This window comes from Paramisgurnus dabryanus, chromosome 7, assembly GCF_030506205.2.
Source record: "Paramisgurnus dabryanus chromosome 7, PD_genome_1.1, whole genome shotgun sequence".
NCBI lineage: Eukaryota > Metazoa > Chordata > Actinopteri > Cypriniformes > Cobitidae > Paramisgurnus > Paramisgurnus dabryanus.
The window spans coordinates 20,992,505-21,009,011 of record NC_133343.1 but is presented as its reverse complement, the minus strand read 5'-3'; the positions used below and the strand labels follow the sequence as shown (position 1 = coordinate 21,009,011).

At 36.0% G+C, this 16,507-nt stretch overlaps 1 protein-coding gene and 1 long non-coding RNA gene across 4 annotated transcripts in view; one reads left to right on the top strand and one right to left on the bottom strand.

The window, feature by feature from the left end:
- The first annotated feature begins 2,897 nt into the window (after positions 1-2,897).
- Positions 2,898-16,507, top strand: part of ror1 (receptor tyrosine kinase-like orphan receptor 1) — a 157,001-nt gene continuing 143,391 nt past the window's right edge. Inside the window, exon 1 of the mRNA XM_065264896.2 lies at positions 2,898-3,175. Coding sequence (XP_065120968.2) covers positions 3,094-3,175 — 82 coding nt within the window. The 5' untranslated portion in view covers positions 2,898-3,093. The remainder of the gene's footprint in view (positions 3,176-16,507) is intronic.
- On the bottom strand, positions 8,195-11,879 carry LOC135789269 (uncharacterized). 3 transcript variants are annotated; one of them, XR_010547523.2, is made up of 6 exons: positions 11,623-11,879; positions 10,085-10,230; positions 9,669-9,766; positions 9,443-9,528; positions 9,248-9,362; positions 8,195-9,108 (listed from the first exon to the last, which is right to left on the bottom strand). It is a non-coding gene; the product is annotated as an uncharacterized lncRNA (long non-coding RNA). The 3 variants fall into 3 exon arrangements; XR_010547521.2 differs by lacking the exon at positions 11,623-11,879 and adding an exon at positions 10,334-10,427; XR_010547519.2 differs by lacking the exon at positions 11,623-11,879 and having other exon boundaries at positions 10,085-10,568.

Here is a 16,507-nt window from a genome sequence, read left to right as displayed (position 1 = left end):
GGATCACGATGGCCTTCAATTTTTAGTTTTTTCTTTTCAACCCCCCACCTCGTCCTGAAATATACACATGTTTAAATAACATCTGTGACACTTGCTGTCAGATTTTGACTGACCCTACCACACTTCCATATGACCAAACATGACCCATGCACATTTAAAAATACAACTGTTATCAGAGCCTGCATTATATGAGAGACCACCCAATGATGGATAGCCAGAGTTTATTTGGATGTAAATGATCTGAAAGTAATCAACTTACAGAGCTTTATAGGAATCAAGCGCATCTTGAATTTCAATAAAAAATGTCTCACCAGACAAACATCCTTTGTTACCAGAAATGAAATCACCAGCAATGCACTTATTTGGGTGGAGCGAAAATATCTTAAGAAACCAACATGAAAGGTTAAAAGGTCACACATATTTAGGTAGTAGTTCAGTAGTTGATTTTTATTTGTAGACCAACTATAGTAACATAAGCGATTACTATAAGGTTCAGCAGAACAGAAGGTCTATTATGAAGAGATCCACTGTGTGTGTGTGTGTGTGTGTGTGTGTGTGCGTGCGTGCGTGCGTGCGTGCGTGCGTGCGTACGGCAAAGGGTATGGACCTTCAAAGAGGTCTCCATAACCCCCAATCCCTCTGCTCATTACAATTAGATGAGTTTCGTCGTGCATGGTTGCAATTTTAATAATCTCATTTTACTTTGGGAAAATAAAACAGATAGACATCGGAAAGAAAAATAGCCCCACGTCACAAATATTTCAACTGCTTTGCTGCTCAGGAAGATAATGGCTTCCAAATGTTTAATATTAGATGCAATCACACCGAGGAGATTTTCTTTTCTTTGAAAACTAAGACGCTCGAAAGTAGAGAAAATACTATAAATCTCAGATTAAACAAAACACTAATGTTGTTTTATGAACCTTGACAACTTCGCCATGCAATCAGATGGTCATAATGGTGTTTTTGATATTCTAACATTAGTTTCCATTCCACAACCCAAAGGGTTTCTTTAAAGCAGCAGGGAAACCCCTCCCCTACTCCATCTCCACCAATCACCATCTTCTCCCAGCAGGTGAGCTCATATTGGAACCTGCAGGAGCGCAGTCTTGGCTTTGATCGCGGCCTGCCGTGTTTGTGTGTCAGATCTGACGTCACCGGAGGAAATGAGAGATGAACTTTAGGTCTGGAAAGTCGACCCAACCTGTCACTTCAAAAGGGGAACGTCTTGCTCCTCTCATCCTCCATCGGTATAACATAAATGAACTGAAAAACAGGTCAGGATGCGAGACCCCGGCTTGTAAATTGCTACCATTCTCTGTCCTGTCTTTACAGACCTGAGCTGTTTCTGTGAAAACATCAGTCTGGATAGACAAGATAGTTAGAAATCAGTGGTTAACTAACAGATATCATATATAAAAAAATATAGGTCTACTACTACTCCTATGCATAATTCTTTAACACTACATTACACTACCATTCAAAAGATTACTCATTATTGTACAATAACAGTAAACTATTGTAAATAAGAAAAAACTATAAAATTGCACAAATTGGGAATTGTGTCATAATGAAAGAAATAAAAATAAAACTGTTATTTGATTTAATTTAGCATTTTAATTTAAATTTAGCATCTCTTGCCTATACTGTACTACAAAATGGTTCCTAGCTGTCACTGGAGCTGACCCCTTCAAAAAGGTACACAAGAGTGCATATTAGTACCTCAAAGTTATATATTGGTACCAAATTATCTGTACCTAAATAGTACATATTTATACCTTTTAAAGGGTACTGCCTCAGTGACAGCTTGCTATCATTTTTGGACCATTTCTTTTGACAGTATTGTGTAAAAGTATTGGCATTTTATCAATCAGCTTTTTAAAATTTCACTACGCTTTTTAAACATCTATTATGTGCATTTTTTTCTTTATCATTCAGTCTTAATCATTCTTTAATTAATAAATAAATAAATAAATAATTATATTTTATAAAATATTAACTATGTATTTATATTTAATAATATATTAGTTCTCTAATAAAAAAAATGTGTTTGTTTTTACAATGATATTTTGTCTAAGAAATCATTTTAAACATTAAACCATACACCTTCAGATTAAACGATTTTTAAGATCATGAGAACCATTTTAAATACTGTAGTCCTTATGAAGCTAGTTAATCCAATAAATCTCAATAAATATAAAACATTGAGCTAAAAATGTATATTTACGATTTAGAAATACATTTTTGTTGCTTTTTGTGTTCCTGTAAATCACATGGTTGCCCTACTGAAAAATCCAGCTAAGACCAGCATAAGCTGGTAGCTGGTTTTTACTGGTTTAAGGTAGCAGTAGCTGGTTTAGGCTGGTCCTCCCAGAGCCATCCTCCCAGCCTGGCAAACCATACTATATAGTAGGCAAAGAGAACGAGAAGTAGTGCTTTTCGCTTACTATATAGTATGGAAGTATGCGGTTTGGGACGCAGCGCATCTTAAAAAGTGACCAAAACACAGCTAGACCAGCTTGCTACACGAGCAATCCAATCCCAGCTAAAACCAAACTGGGAGACCAGCAAAAACCAGCTTATGCTGGTCTTAACTGAATTTTTCAGTAGGGTGGTTCAAAAGGTCTTGGTTCAGTCCCCAATAAACAGATATTAAAATGCATAGTGATACAATGTAAGTTGCCTTAGTATATGCTTAAAATGTAAATGTTTTGCTGTAAATATAAAGACGACAGTGAAATGACACTAACAATAAAATTTGCTTTTAGGAATCTTCTATTTTCCCATTTAATTCCTATCTAGTGCAGTATTTAACCGGCAGGTGGCGCCATATACACAGCATAGCATCACATGACTGAATCTTGGAGTAGAGTTTAGAGACGCCTGAGAGAGAAGGAGAGAGAGTCCTGAAGAAAGTCAAACTCCCAAACAGGAGCCCGAGAAGTAGAGAGCATAGCAGAGGATCATCCGCCCAACAGCACACAACAGATTTGCGGACAGCAGTGTCTCAGTGAAACCTGTGAAAACCTCCAGCTGTAACACGTGCCTGTGAGAAGAACTCGCGCTGGATGTAACAGACACGCACCAGCAACTATGTGCACGGGAACCGGGAAAGAGACGTACGGGTGTCAGCGCAACTTTATCCTGCTCCTCTGGCTGATCATAGCCAACTGCGGTAAGCAATCAAACTTATATCCATACTCTGCTTAACAACAAGCTTTCAAACATTTTTAGCCTAATAAAATTGTGTCATATGTTTGCAATATACGGGCAATTCTGAGCAGCGCAGAATATTTAATTACGGAACATACGCGTAATACGCACATAAATGTACGTATCAGTATCTTAAATAAGTTGGTCTGCGATATGATGTTTAGTTAGGCTATTAGTTAGTCGTAGTGCTGTTTGTTGTTTACCTATTGGCTCAGCATCTTGCTAGAGGGCTATCTAAACACAAGAGGTTTTGTGCAATTGAAATGACAATGGAAATGATTGAGCTCTCAGCTGGAGACTCTCTTTATGGCCTGAGATGCTTCATTTGCATCACAAAAGCACTTTGACATAAGATAGCATGCAATTATGCAGAGCTAAGGACTTGGTTAAAGGAAACATTAACTCATGAACTTTTTATTATTTCAAAAAGAACAAGGATGAGACGTCTGAGTAAAAATGCCAAAGAGGAATGAAAGTGCGCATATAGCGTCATTAGTAATGGGTGTGCTGTATAGGGACCAAATGAAAGAATAAGGTGGTAGGCTATACAGGGACATTTGGGGATGAATGACGATACACAATAAATATCTCTGCGTTTTCTAAACAGTGGAACTAATTGTTGCCTACAAGTCAAAGCCTTATTTGAGATGTATCAATCACCTTCTTAAAACAGTGGAGGATGATAATACAATTCAAAGACAGGGTTTTCCTCCCTGTTTGAAAATATACAGCTGCACAACATGCGAGCTGGTTGGAAAGCTTACATCTGACCTCAGTGTACGTTTTTGGCAAAGCTTCTGTTGCAAAGAAAGGTCATATCAGACTGATATAGACAGTATTGTCTCATCCCGTTGAGAGGAAATACCAATACATTATCAAAACTCGATATAGCTCCCAGCCGTAGTAAACTTTAGTATTTATTCTGGTAATCTGTAGTAAATTGCAGTATATTGCTGTATAGTATATTATAGTATAGTATGCTGTAGTGTTTAATATAGTGAATGAACAAACTCTAGTAAATACGGTAGTATATGTAAGATTCAAAAACAGTATAGTATTTCAGAATTTTACTACAGTTTACTATAGTTTACGGTGTTGATCTAGGTGTGTCTAACCCCTGCCCAGGATTAGTCCAGTAATGGTTTTTATTATACATTTTTATTTTTATTTATTTTTATTTAGTATTTTTGTCATAGAGTACATATATTGCTGTTGTAAATATCCTGTACATTCCACACTGTACGTTCAAATCATGGATTAATCTAATACAAATCCTGTTAAGGTTGTGTGAGAAGTAAACCAAATAATGATGCTCAACCTAGATTTGTCTTAGTATACAACTTTTTATTAGTAATTTACACTACATTGTATTAGGATGTGCAGCATGTATAACTAATTTCCCTGACAATGCAATAGCCCAAAAGACAATATGTTATACTCCTGGTTTCACAGACAAGGCTTAAGGCTAGTCCTAGACTAATACACACGTTTGAGCTGTCTCAACTAAAAATAACTTGCGCTGACAGATCTTAAAGAGGACATATCATAAAAATGTTTAAGTGCTATAAATGGGTCCCCAGTGCTTTTACCAACCAAAAAATGGGCAAAATTACTAACCAGTTACTTAGTTTTGGTAAACCATTCTCTGCAAACATGTGAAAAAATAGGTCATTGAAATTTGGCTCCCCTTGTGATGTCAGAAGGGGATAATACCACCCCTTAAACTGCACTATCCAACCACAGCACTACCATTTAGTGCAGAGATCAGCTTATAGGACACACTTATTTTTGCGCACACCTACAAAGTGGCAATTTTATCATGCTATAATAAATTATATGTGGGGTATTTTGGGATAAAACTTCACATACGCACTCAAGGGACACCAAATATTTATTTTAAATCTTAAAAAAAGTCTTGTGTAATGTCACTTTTAAAATATACCAGTGCCATTCATTTAGAGACACACCAGTAACATCTTTTTCTAAGGCACATTAAACATCTTCGTTAAACTAAGGCTAAGTCCTGACTTTAGCTATGCCTTTTCATGTTAAATCAGGCCATAGAGATTCATTTGTCCATGACATGCAAAGATTTCAGCATTAGGTTAACATTCATTCTCATTTATTGCTTAAGCAGAGAGGCAAAGATCACAGAACTGAACAACTGGTTCTGTCATCTAGATAGATTTCCTGCTTTTGATTATTTTTGTCAACATGGACTACATTTTGTGTGTTGGCATAAATCTAGTTTGACTCTTTGGCTGATGGATGAGTTTTTGTCAATATGTGGTTCGTTTACTGCACCTTGTCGGCATAAACAGAACAGTATTTTCGCATGTGTTGAAGAAAGGATCCCTGGTAATTTTGTCACAGAATATAAACATTTTCAGATGGAGTTTTATAGACACTGCACTACATATATCTAGCTTTGTCGTGTTTTCGAGAACCGTGCGGGCAAAATGGAAACAGGCGGCTTTCATGATCCAGCCTTTGGTTTTAATAATAGTAGTAGTAAGGTAGTAGGTATATTATAAATCACTGGGGTGGAACTCGGTACACTATTTTGCCTGACAAAAAGGGATATAACCTCCGAAAAGTCTGTAAGGAAGGATTTGACTCGGGTTCCACTAAAACTACATACTGTAGGGTTTAATTTGGGCTTCAAGTGCACAGTACAGTTACTCAAGCATCAAAGTTCCCATTTAAAAAAAAAAACTTCATAGATGTTGAAGAAATCACATGGTCTGACTTTGTGAACCTACGTAATGCTCATGAACCAGTCTTTTTATTGGTTTGACTCTATATAACTTTTGTGTTTAACGTAATATGTCTTTTTTATTACATCACAAGTTGTGCATTTTCCCTGCTCTTTTTTCATAGTTATAAATCTTGTTATCGAAGGTGTCAAACTGTAGACCTTACTGTGCATTTCATTTTTTATGACTAAATACTAAATGTTGGCTGGAATAGAAACCTTGGCTTGTCCTGTTTAATAAACAGATGTGGGGAGAACTATATGGCCTGTTAGGAGTTTTTAACACTATGATTAATTGCGGACTTTTACCCAAACGTTTTCCGTCAAAGCTGGATGTTTAGGTCTCAGATGTCAGTGATCTGTGTATTTTCACTTGTCTTTAGTGATAGTGTGCTATAAACTCCTTCTTTGTGTCGCTCTGTTTGGGTTTGTGGTGTAGCTGCTGGCAGAGTTTATAGCCATTGAGTGTTTTTTAAATTATTTTCAGGGACATCAATGTTATTTGCAAAATCATTATAGGAAGAATGCAGCCAAAATGTACTACTGTTTTTGTAACCAACTCTTTAAAGTATAGAGAAATGTTCTCATTCTCTGTATTATTGGATGTTATTTTAAATAATGAAGATATGAAGAGTTCAGATGCACATCCAGCTTACCAGTTAACTCGTCAATGGTGGGGAAATTGCCTTATTTTCACATGTCACTTTAGTAATTTCATTGGTGTTTAACAAATATGTCTTTTATGGCAAAACCCTCTAAGTGCATACAAGAATTTTGGCAAAAAACACCACTTTTAAGAAAAAATCCACTCCTTTGGATAAGACACACAAATCACTTGAAGATGCAACTAGAAACTTTGCAAATGATGAAAGACAGAATTCAAAAGGGGGCGATTTGGGGGCGCAGTGATGCATGTGGCTGCCACATTCGTGTGTATTCAAGTCCAAGTACTCAAGGAACCCAAGTTTACATGTGATCCACGGATGTTTCACATTCATTTTCCGAGGACTTTGCTGAAACATTGATGCAGCGTTTAACAGATTCTAAAGGCCTGAGGTCAAGATTAAGCATATTTGAAGTATTTGATGAACTTATAATGCATGCCAAGAGCATTTGTTTAATATCATAAACGCATTTTTGATGGAGGTGGCGTTTAGCAGCTTTTGCGTCTGAGCTTTTCACAGTTTCTTTCCTTTTCTGTAAATATTTTTTTAAAGTTTGATAAGATATAGCTTAAACAAAAGCATGTTTTGTGTGAACGTATATCATAATCTGTGCACGTTATGCCTTTTAGCAATATCTTAATCCTAATGATTGGTGGCAGCACATTGCTTACGGGATACATTTAGATAAGTCTGAGCCATGCACCTTTCCTTTGATCTGTCTAGTTCCAGTCTGAAAAATGCTGATGGTATTATACATCACAGGCCAAAAGGTCTGCAAAGAATATAATAGGAAATGAGCTGCCTTGATTATCAGAGAGATCAGACGTCTGCCAACGCTTATCAAATAATTACTTTCCCCTTGTCTGCCCAGCGTAATGTGCCAGGATATGCTACGTTTCACTTTTTGAAAGGCATGATGAAACATGGCTTTTTAATTTTAGCTGTAAATGTGCCTGAAAGCAAAGCCCTAAATCCCGTTTACGTTGTATTAAAAACTCTATGCATAAAGACTGGCGAATTTCTCACCACCCACAGTCGGGTCTTTGTACTTCCACACTCCCCGTGAGCTCATAAATACCCTGACTTTACAGCCTTTTTTACTCTCAGATTGATATTTGCTTTAAAAATGAAAATATATGTGCAAAGTATCACTCATCTGGGATATTTCTCTCTTTTCCTCCGCGCAGCGCCGGTCCTGACAGCTTCAGGTTTCTATCTCTGAGGAGAGCTTTATACATTCATAATTCGGTCTCGCTGTCAGTCGTGGAACGTTTTTCTGGCTAAAATAATGTGCCCCAGTCGTCCAAATCTGGCTCTGAAATCGCAGTAGTACATTGAGTGATTGAAGTGGGTGTTACCAAGCTTGTCTTGTTGTGAAAAACATTTTTTAGATGTCAAATGCTCTTATACTTACACACCCACATAGCTGATAAATCCTTTGATGATAGTTTTGAACAGGATTGTAAGGCAGCGGCTTATTTATGGCATTTTACTGTAATTATGATTTTAAACCATTCATTCATATTTTTTCAGGATGTGAGTGCATACACAGCAAAATCACTGGTGTTAAAATAACACCCAGGGTGTCAAATTTAACACTGGAAAAGTGTGTATATGTGTCCACACTACACTGTGTTAATTTAGTCAAAAGTGTAGTGTTAATTTAACAACACTCATTATATGTTAATTTAACACTCAATATTGTTAAATTTTACACTTTGTTCAACACTATTCATTGTTGTTTCCACACTACACTGGTGTTGGCACAGAAATACAGTGTTAAAAATTAACACTCCTAATTTAAAGTCAACACCGGTGTAATGTGAATTCAACAATGTTAAGTGTTAAAATACTGATTAATAGCCACTTTTGTTGCTAATGGGTTGTTTCTATAAAAGACAAATGACAAGAAATATTGCAAAACCTCTTTTTATTAAAGTACATCACATTTAATATTTACATTGATACACACAACACTTTGCATTTAATACTGCTTATTTAAATACCTCAGCTACAATTAGAATACAGAATACAGTATGGAATAATGAAAGTTTCTTATACCACAGCGCAGTGACATGAAAACCACTTATTATAAGGTCTTTAATATATCAAATGAGAGTTAAAAAAATTAGCCACCCTACTCAAAACTTGAACATTAAAATACACTGCAATTACCTTACTGGCAGGCAGAAATGCTTATCCTTCACAATACTAAAGATTTTTCCATAACAAAACAGACATTTCAATTCAAAAGACGTTTCATTTTTCTTAAATACGTTCCAACCTGGTATTTAGTTCTGTAGTTGTTTTACTCATGATGTAGTGGAAGGCTGCATCAGTGGTCTTCATCATGGAGGGAATGGCTTTTTGGTCCAGAATGATGCAAAAATTCTGGATGCAACTTCTGTTCCCAACGCAGTGCAGGCAGGGATGTGCTGATTCATCCACCTCAAAGCATGGATTGATGCTCATCACCTAAGTGTGTTTTAAAAGAGTGTATTTGATCAATGTATTTGATGTGTATTTATGAACTTGTATGCATTTACATGGGGTGAACAATGCAAGCAAACTAACTGCTGAATAAATAACTAGAACAAAATACTAAAAAACTTACACAGCACAATCAGTAGCTTCAGTTGCACATTGACCCTCTCCAGTCTTTCTTCCTTTCACAAATGAAGGCAAGAGGTGAATGAGCCAGGGAAGAGCTGCCACATCACTGTCCCGTCCTAGCAAAACAGAATTTAAACACCATGAGTATACAGTTAAACTTTAAAACCGTAAAAGTAGCAAACCCATGTACACTTACCATATTTAAACTCCTGTTGACCAGACAGAGGGTCATCCATATTGTTGTATGTTGGCTATTTTGCAATACATCACCTCAGCATATTTCTGCAGATTTTCAAAGACAAAAAGAGTCAAGAAAATACCAAAAAGGGTGCAGTTTTAACCGTTATTTGAATCAAAATCATCTCAGTATAATAAATCATGTTAGAGACAGTGTACAGTACAAATGTACTGTGTGTACTCACATAACTAGTTGGTAAGCTCTTATCCTCCAAACTGGGTTAAGGAATAACAGTTCCAGAATTCATGGGTATGCCGTATTCAAATATAGTCTGGTAGGGTCCTATCACAAAAAATGAAAAACTCAACATTCTTTTTATATTAAAAACAGCACTCAAGACAATATGAATCTTCATTTATACATTTTCAAAATAGTAATCAATTTGATTGCTATTTAATATGACATCAATAGCAAAACGATGTATGAGAAGATAATATATTTTTATTAAAGTTGGCAGCAGGTCATGTGAGTTTCTTTCCAGATTAATAATAATAATAATAATAATAATAATATGTACAAAACTACATATACTAAAAAGATTGGTTAACTGTTCAGTTATGTCAAATAAAATGATTTATATGTATAAATATATAAACTTACCTTCTGTAATGAATTTATATAAGTATTAGCAGTCGTTTCTCATTGGAAGTCATCCATGTCAGGTCTTCTTTAATAAACTGCCCTAAAAACAGCATCTCTTCTGAATGATTTGAAGCACTCAGTGTGAACTTTCATCAAACTAGCATCTATAATGACAGAAAAAAACAAATGTTCGCCATACACGTTTTACACTTTCGTATGTATTTGCCATTTGCATCTGTCTGACATCTAGCGCCACGAAAAGCTTACAACACACAATGCATCCAATCTGTGCATACAAATGATGATATATTGTGGGGTTTTGGTCAAATTAATTGTTGGTTTGGCGATATTTCCCCTGTTTGCATAACGCCGGATTTCCACCGACTGCGGAGCGGCTGCAGATCTGCTCCGCTGCGTTACGGCTCCGCACTCGGCCGTCCGTCAATACCCACCAGTTCTGTATTGGTTGCAGAGCGGCTGCGTGCTGAAGTGACGAGGACCCATGAGGTCTCGCAAATTCACGTGATGATCGCGTGATACCTAGTTCTGTCTCCGCCAATTATGACTTGAATTATGACGTTTTAACAAACCAGCCCAGATCACAACACGAGATCTCGCGTAGACAGAGCAGTACATCAAATCCATCCAAAATTCCAAAAATAAGAAAGCTGCTAAAACCATTTATTTATGCTCTATCTTTAATGTATTTATTATACCATATACTTGATCATTTAACTACCCCTAGCTCTGTTCTTGTCTATTATTTGTTGTTTCTATATTAATGACTTTGTAATGTTTGTATTGCAAAGATTTAACAAAGGAAAAAAACACGAATTCAGGTATGATCACGCGATAAAGTCATGGCTCCGCCCTGCGGAGCTGTCCGGCATCCGTCAAAAATAGAAGCTCTGCGTATTTGTGCCGGAGGGCTGCGGATGGCCGGAGATGTGACGGATTCGGAGCGCAGTCAGTGGAAATACACACATTGACTTGAATGGAGACCGATTGACTCCGCCGCCGTTCCGCAACGGATCCGCAGCCGTTCCACAGTCGGTGGAAATCCGGGGTAAAAACATATGACGATGCGGTTGCGGTTTTCTCCGTGTTTTTCAGTAATTTGAATAATTAACCGATATCAGTGCACTCACGTGCATGTAAACGACCTCGTTAACTCACGGTATCTAGCCTATATGATTACCTTATAACGAGCATCATATGGTGAATAAACGAGCTTTCATTTAACTTAATTTCATACCTTCAATTTGTAGTGCATGTCGCGTTTTATCATGGTTCAATTCTTTCGTTCATATCTCCTGTTAATATTATCCTTCTTGGTTTTAAACTTTTAGCTAGCAGTTTAACTTTATACTAAACTAACAAGGGAACAACGTAACACAAGGTAGCTCTGATTAAACTGAACCAAATAACGAACAAAGGGGAAATAAAATGGGAAAAATATCTTATTTAGGTTTTTTGGAATATGGCTGCGTAGAGTCAGACAGAGAAATAACAGTTTAATTTAGCTAAACCATGTGAATATTATGAGACTGATTTACCTGATCTCTTCAGTCCTCCTGTGAAAGAAAATGGCGGTAAAATCCCTGACAGGATATGTTTAGTGGAGGCGTGGCTTGATTTACACCGCTCAGAGTGAAATCTGATAACACCCTTGTTTTACACTGACACTGTCGTGAATATAACACTGGCCTAGCAATGGCAGTGTTATTTTATTACCAGATAGTGTTAAAACAGCATCAACACTGTGTATTTAACACCATCCCTGAAAATTTAACACTGGTGATTTTGCTGTGTAGCTACAAGGTACCTGTCCTGACTTTGACTTGAATGTTGACAGTTTTTACACCGAGCGCTCAGGCCTGTCAGGAGTTTTCATGTTTGCTGTTCTAATGAAAGGAGAAAAGCATGAAGGAATTCAATTTTCTCTCTCATACCTCACCACATCAGGATATTAAATATTTCTCATAATTGCAGTTCTGTTATGTTTTGAAAAAACAACGGGAGGTTAACTGTTGTACCGTATTTAACAGTAAACCTCTCTGGATCTGCCTATTTGAAAAAACATTGTGTCTGTTCTGTTTGCAAAATATATTACAGAATTTTTGGGTGCTCACCCTGTTGGGATAAATAATTTATTGCCGCTCTGTTTGTAGGCCAAATGAGAAATAAATGTAACATATTTTCTGTAGTATGTTTGCCAGTAACTTACTGTAGATTAAATGTATGTTATTTACTGGCAACAGTTTGTTCAAAGTTAAATGAACATTAAACATTAACATTGTCTTTACAGAATAAAACTATAAAATAACAGCCTCATGCAAAGTATTCTGGGAATCAGAAATCCTCATAAACTTTTTTTCAGTTTTTCCTTCGGATCCCAGACCCAGAATGCTTTGCATGAGGGTGTTGGGTCATTGACAAAAACGGTTTGGGAAGATGAGAAATTCAAAAATCTTAAAAAAAAAAAACTTGTTTTCAAGTTTATTTAAATGCACATAGTGTATTTATGTTAATTTCATGCAATAAAAAAATTAATTTTCACAATTTTTATGAAAGTTAAGACTGAATGGACCTAAAAATGTTAAACGGTGTAACCACCAGTTGTGCTAAACAATTAGAAATATTAAATATTTTATCCACATTGATGGCATGTAAGCGTAATTATAAAAAATACATTATTTTAAAATATAATTTTATAAGTTATTTCTAAATGTAAATTTTCATGTGTTTTTGTAATATTTGTCCTGACATATGCTGAAAACAGTTCTGTTTTCGAAATAATCTTTGACAAATGTTGTAAAAATGTATGTAAAAAATCATATTACACTAAACTAGATGATTATATTTGATTCTACATTTTTTATTAATTTTAGACTTGGTCCTCAAGAAAGAGATTGTATGCAAGTAATCTGCAAATTTATTTTCACCCTTTTACATTTAACAGAACTATACAAAATAATTAACGTCATACACCCTGTTATTTTAGTTTTATTCTGTAAAGATAAAGATTTGTTAATGTTTAATTTTTATTTAACTTTGAACAAACTGTTGCCAGCCAATAACATAAATTTAAATCTACAGTAAGTTACTGGCAAACAGCTACCAGTAATACTGTCATTTCTATAGAAATATTTAACCGTGTATATGTGTTTGTGTGTGTTTGTGTGTGTGTATGTCTGTGTGTGTGTGTTCACGTGTCTGTGCACTCGTGGGAAGTGTTAAAACTGTGCAATCCAGATCTCAGGAAATTAAATTTTACGGGCACCTAATGATTTCTTGTAGACACTGTAAAGTGTTACACTAACACTTCCTCATAGCAGTGTGTGGTTTAGTGTCCATGTTAAAGCACTTTGCATTTGTTTAAATAATCACACATGGCTAAATATTTTTGGTTGCCTTGCTCTTGTTAAACTAATTTTATGAGCCTGGTCTTTAGGAGACTTTATATAATAATTCTTCTTAAGTATGGATTGGATGCTTGTTATATGGTATGTAATTTAAGTAGGTATAACATAAATCGTGTAGATTTTTTGTGGGTAACATAACAAATGCTCAAATGCTTTTTTTCTCTGTTAAGTGGTTGGTTTAGTAATTTGGATTAATAAGTTGACTTAAGCCACAGTACAGCAATGTCAAAAACTGTAGCTATTATAATTAATTGTAGGCCGAAAGAAATGTTTAGTGTTTAACTTTTATGTCAGAAAGTTGTTATGAACTTTAGTGGTTTAGTATTGTAATTAAGGTTTGTTTGACACTGTTAGAAGATAAAGAATACCTGGAGAGAGGCTTCTTAAATGTTACAGACCACTAACCACAAGCTGCAGGTGAACAAAGACCTTTTTAATTCGGTTGTTTGTTTAGGCTCAGCTCTTTGTACAGCCAGTAGCTAACAAACAAACACAAGCCACTGTTTGCTTTGTTACTTCATTTGATGACAAAATGCACTTTTAAGGTATGTGTACACTATAGCCGTTTACTAAAAAATGAAAGTTTTGTCTTTGCGTAAGGATGACAACATTGTCATCAGTGTGACGATTCCCTTTTACACAGATCTGCCAAAACAACTAAAAACACTATGATGCACGCCGGGCCAGCAGTTAGCTCTGTCTGAAAATGAAATATGTATGCGCATTACATCACCGTTTTACAAATTTGCATTTTTGTAGTTTACAATGAGATGATAAAAGTCTCGTTTTTGAAACTGTTATTTTAAAACAAACTGTAAAAAATTCCTTTTTGCATTTTTTTGAAATTACAATTTGTTTTTTAAACTTTATTTTATCATTCATAGCAGCTCCTTTCTAGTCGAGAAAGTAACGATTAATTGTACATTTACAAGGGATGTTTACAGTGTAGGTGGGCTTTAGTCATAAAGAGTCACAATGTACTCTATTTCTTGGTTTCCTGACTTTTGTTTTTGCTTCCTTCTCCCCATATCTCCTTTTTCATGTCTGGGTTCAGTTGTCGTCTCATTCCGTCTCCATCATTTATGCAGTCGTTTAGCTCTCTTTACTCTGTGGCAGATCCGAAATGACTTACCCGACCATACCGACCATGGAATCCAGAAATAATAAGCTTCATTTCCCTAATGCTCTGTGATTGGTAGCCAAGCAGGCCACAGAGGCATGTGAGACCTCTGCCCAACAATGTGGAAATAGAGGAAGCAATGTGAAGCTTGCTATCGTGAACCTTAACCAATCCAAAAGACAAACCCAGTAGCACCAAGAATCACAATGAAGCAGTCTTCTGATCTCTTTGGCAAACATGATGAAGTGGCAGCGAAAGTGATATTTGATATCACCTCCGGTTATTCCATTTCCACAACATTGACGAGCACTGACCATAGTTTCTTATAAACTGCCGTACACAGTGTAGCTCACATATTTTCATGGTTATGAAATACAGCGAAATACACGACATGCCCAGTTGGCTATGTCGTGTGTTTGCCTGGGGCACAGACGAATCTCATCAAGGCTGGAAATGTTATTGGGCAGGAATGCCTTGTGGAATATTTCCTATATGGATCAATTACATTTATGTATTTGGCAGACGGTTTTATCTAAAGAGAAACTTACAGTATTATGATATGCATGTGATGAGTGTGTGCATTCCCTGGGTACCGAACCCATGTCTTTGATGTTGCTAGCGCCATGCACCAAGTGTTTCTGTTTCTCAATCGGCAGAGCACTGAGATTTTGGGTTTAATTCCCAGGGCGCACACTTGCTAATAAAACATAGGCTATAGCTTGAATGCATTGTAAGTTGCTTTGAATAAAAGCATCAACCAAATCCATAAATGTAAAAAATTTCCAGTGTCCATTTGAACAACAGAAAGCTTCAGAATCAAAACTGAGACAGTGTTGAGGAAAACATTTAATTTACCTATTAAAACTGGTTCTTTCAGTTTCGAGGTAAACAGTTATTTATTTTCCTCAAAGGCATAGATAGATTTTAAAAAGATGTTTACTTTGACGTTTATGTCAAATCACACATGGCATCTTGCCTAAGTAAGCTCTGCTGCATTTATTCAACCAAGTTGCAGATTGGAGTCCATTGCCCTTTTTTTCTCTCCACTGGATGATGCTAATATGCTAATTGTTGGTATATAAAATTATTAAACTTAATAGCAAATAAGCAATCCAGAAAATCAACCAAACAGACAAAACTACGGCCTTCATCCCAAAGACTAGTCTGTTTTTTACGTTTACGCGAATGTATGCGCATGGTCGAATGCACAGCATAGTGTATTTGACTTACGAGTGTACACAGACAATCGATGCATTGTGACAAAATCTTGGGCTACATTCTCCTGCATGCACATGCGAGACCTATGCGTACAATGTAGGTAGGGTTTCAAAAATCATGCGGTGCACTTTTGTACGTGCGCATTTTTCTGATTATGAAAATTGCATCACGTGCACTGTACGCGAACCCTCAGACTTCAAAGTTTTACAGAAGCATAACTAGTAGAGCAGATCAATAACAACACATAGGTATACACTGTAAAAAAAAGTCCGTAGAAATTTCAATGTTATTGCAGCTGGGTTGCCGGTAATTTACCGTAGATTTACATTTATGTTATTTACTGGCAAGAGTTTGTTTAAAGTTAAATAAATTTTAAATATAAGCAAGTCTTTATCTTCACAGAATAAAACTATACAATAACAGCCTCATGCAAAGCATTCTGGGAACCAGAAATCATCATCAACCTTTTTCTGTTTTTTGCTTCATATTTTGTTTCCCAGAATGTTTTGCTTGATGCTGTTTTTTTAGTTTTACTCTGTAAAGACAAATACTTGTAAATGTTTAATGTTCATTTAACTTTGAACAAACTCTTGCCAGTAAATAACATAAATGTAAATCTACGGTAAATTACCGGCAACCCAGCTGCGATTTCTATGGAATTTTTTTACAGTGTAGGTT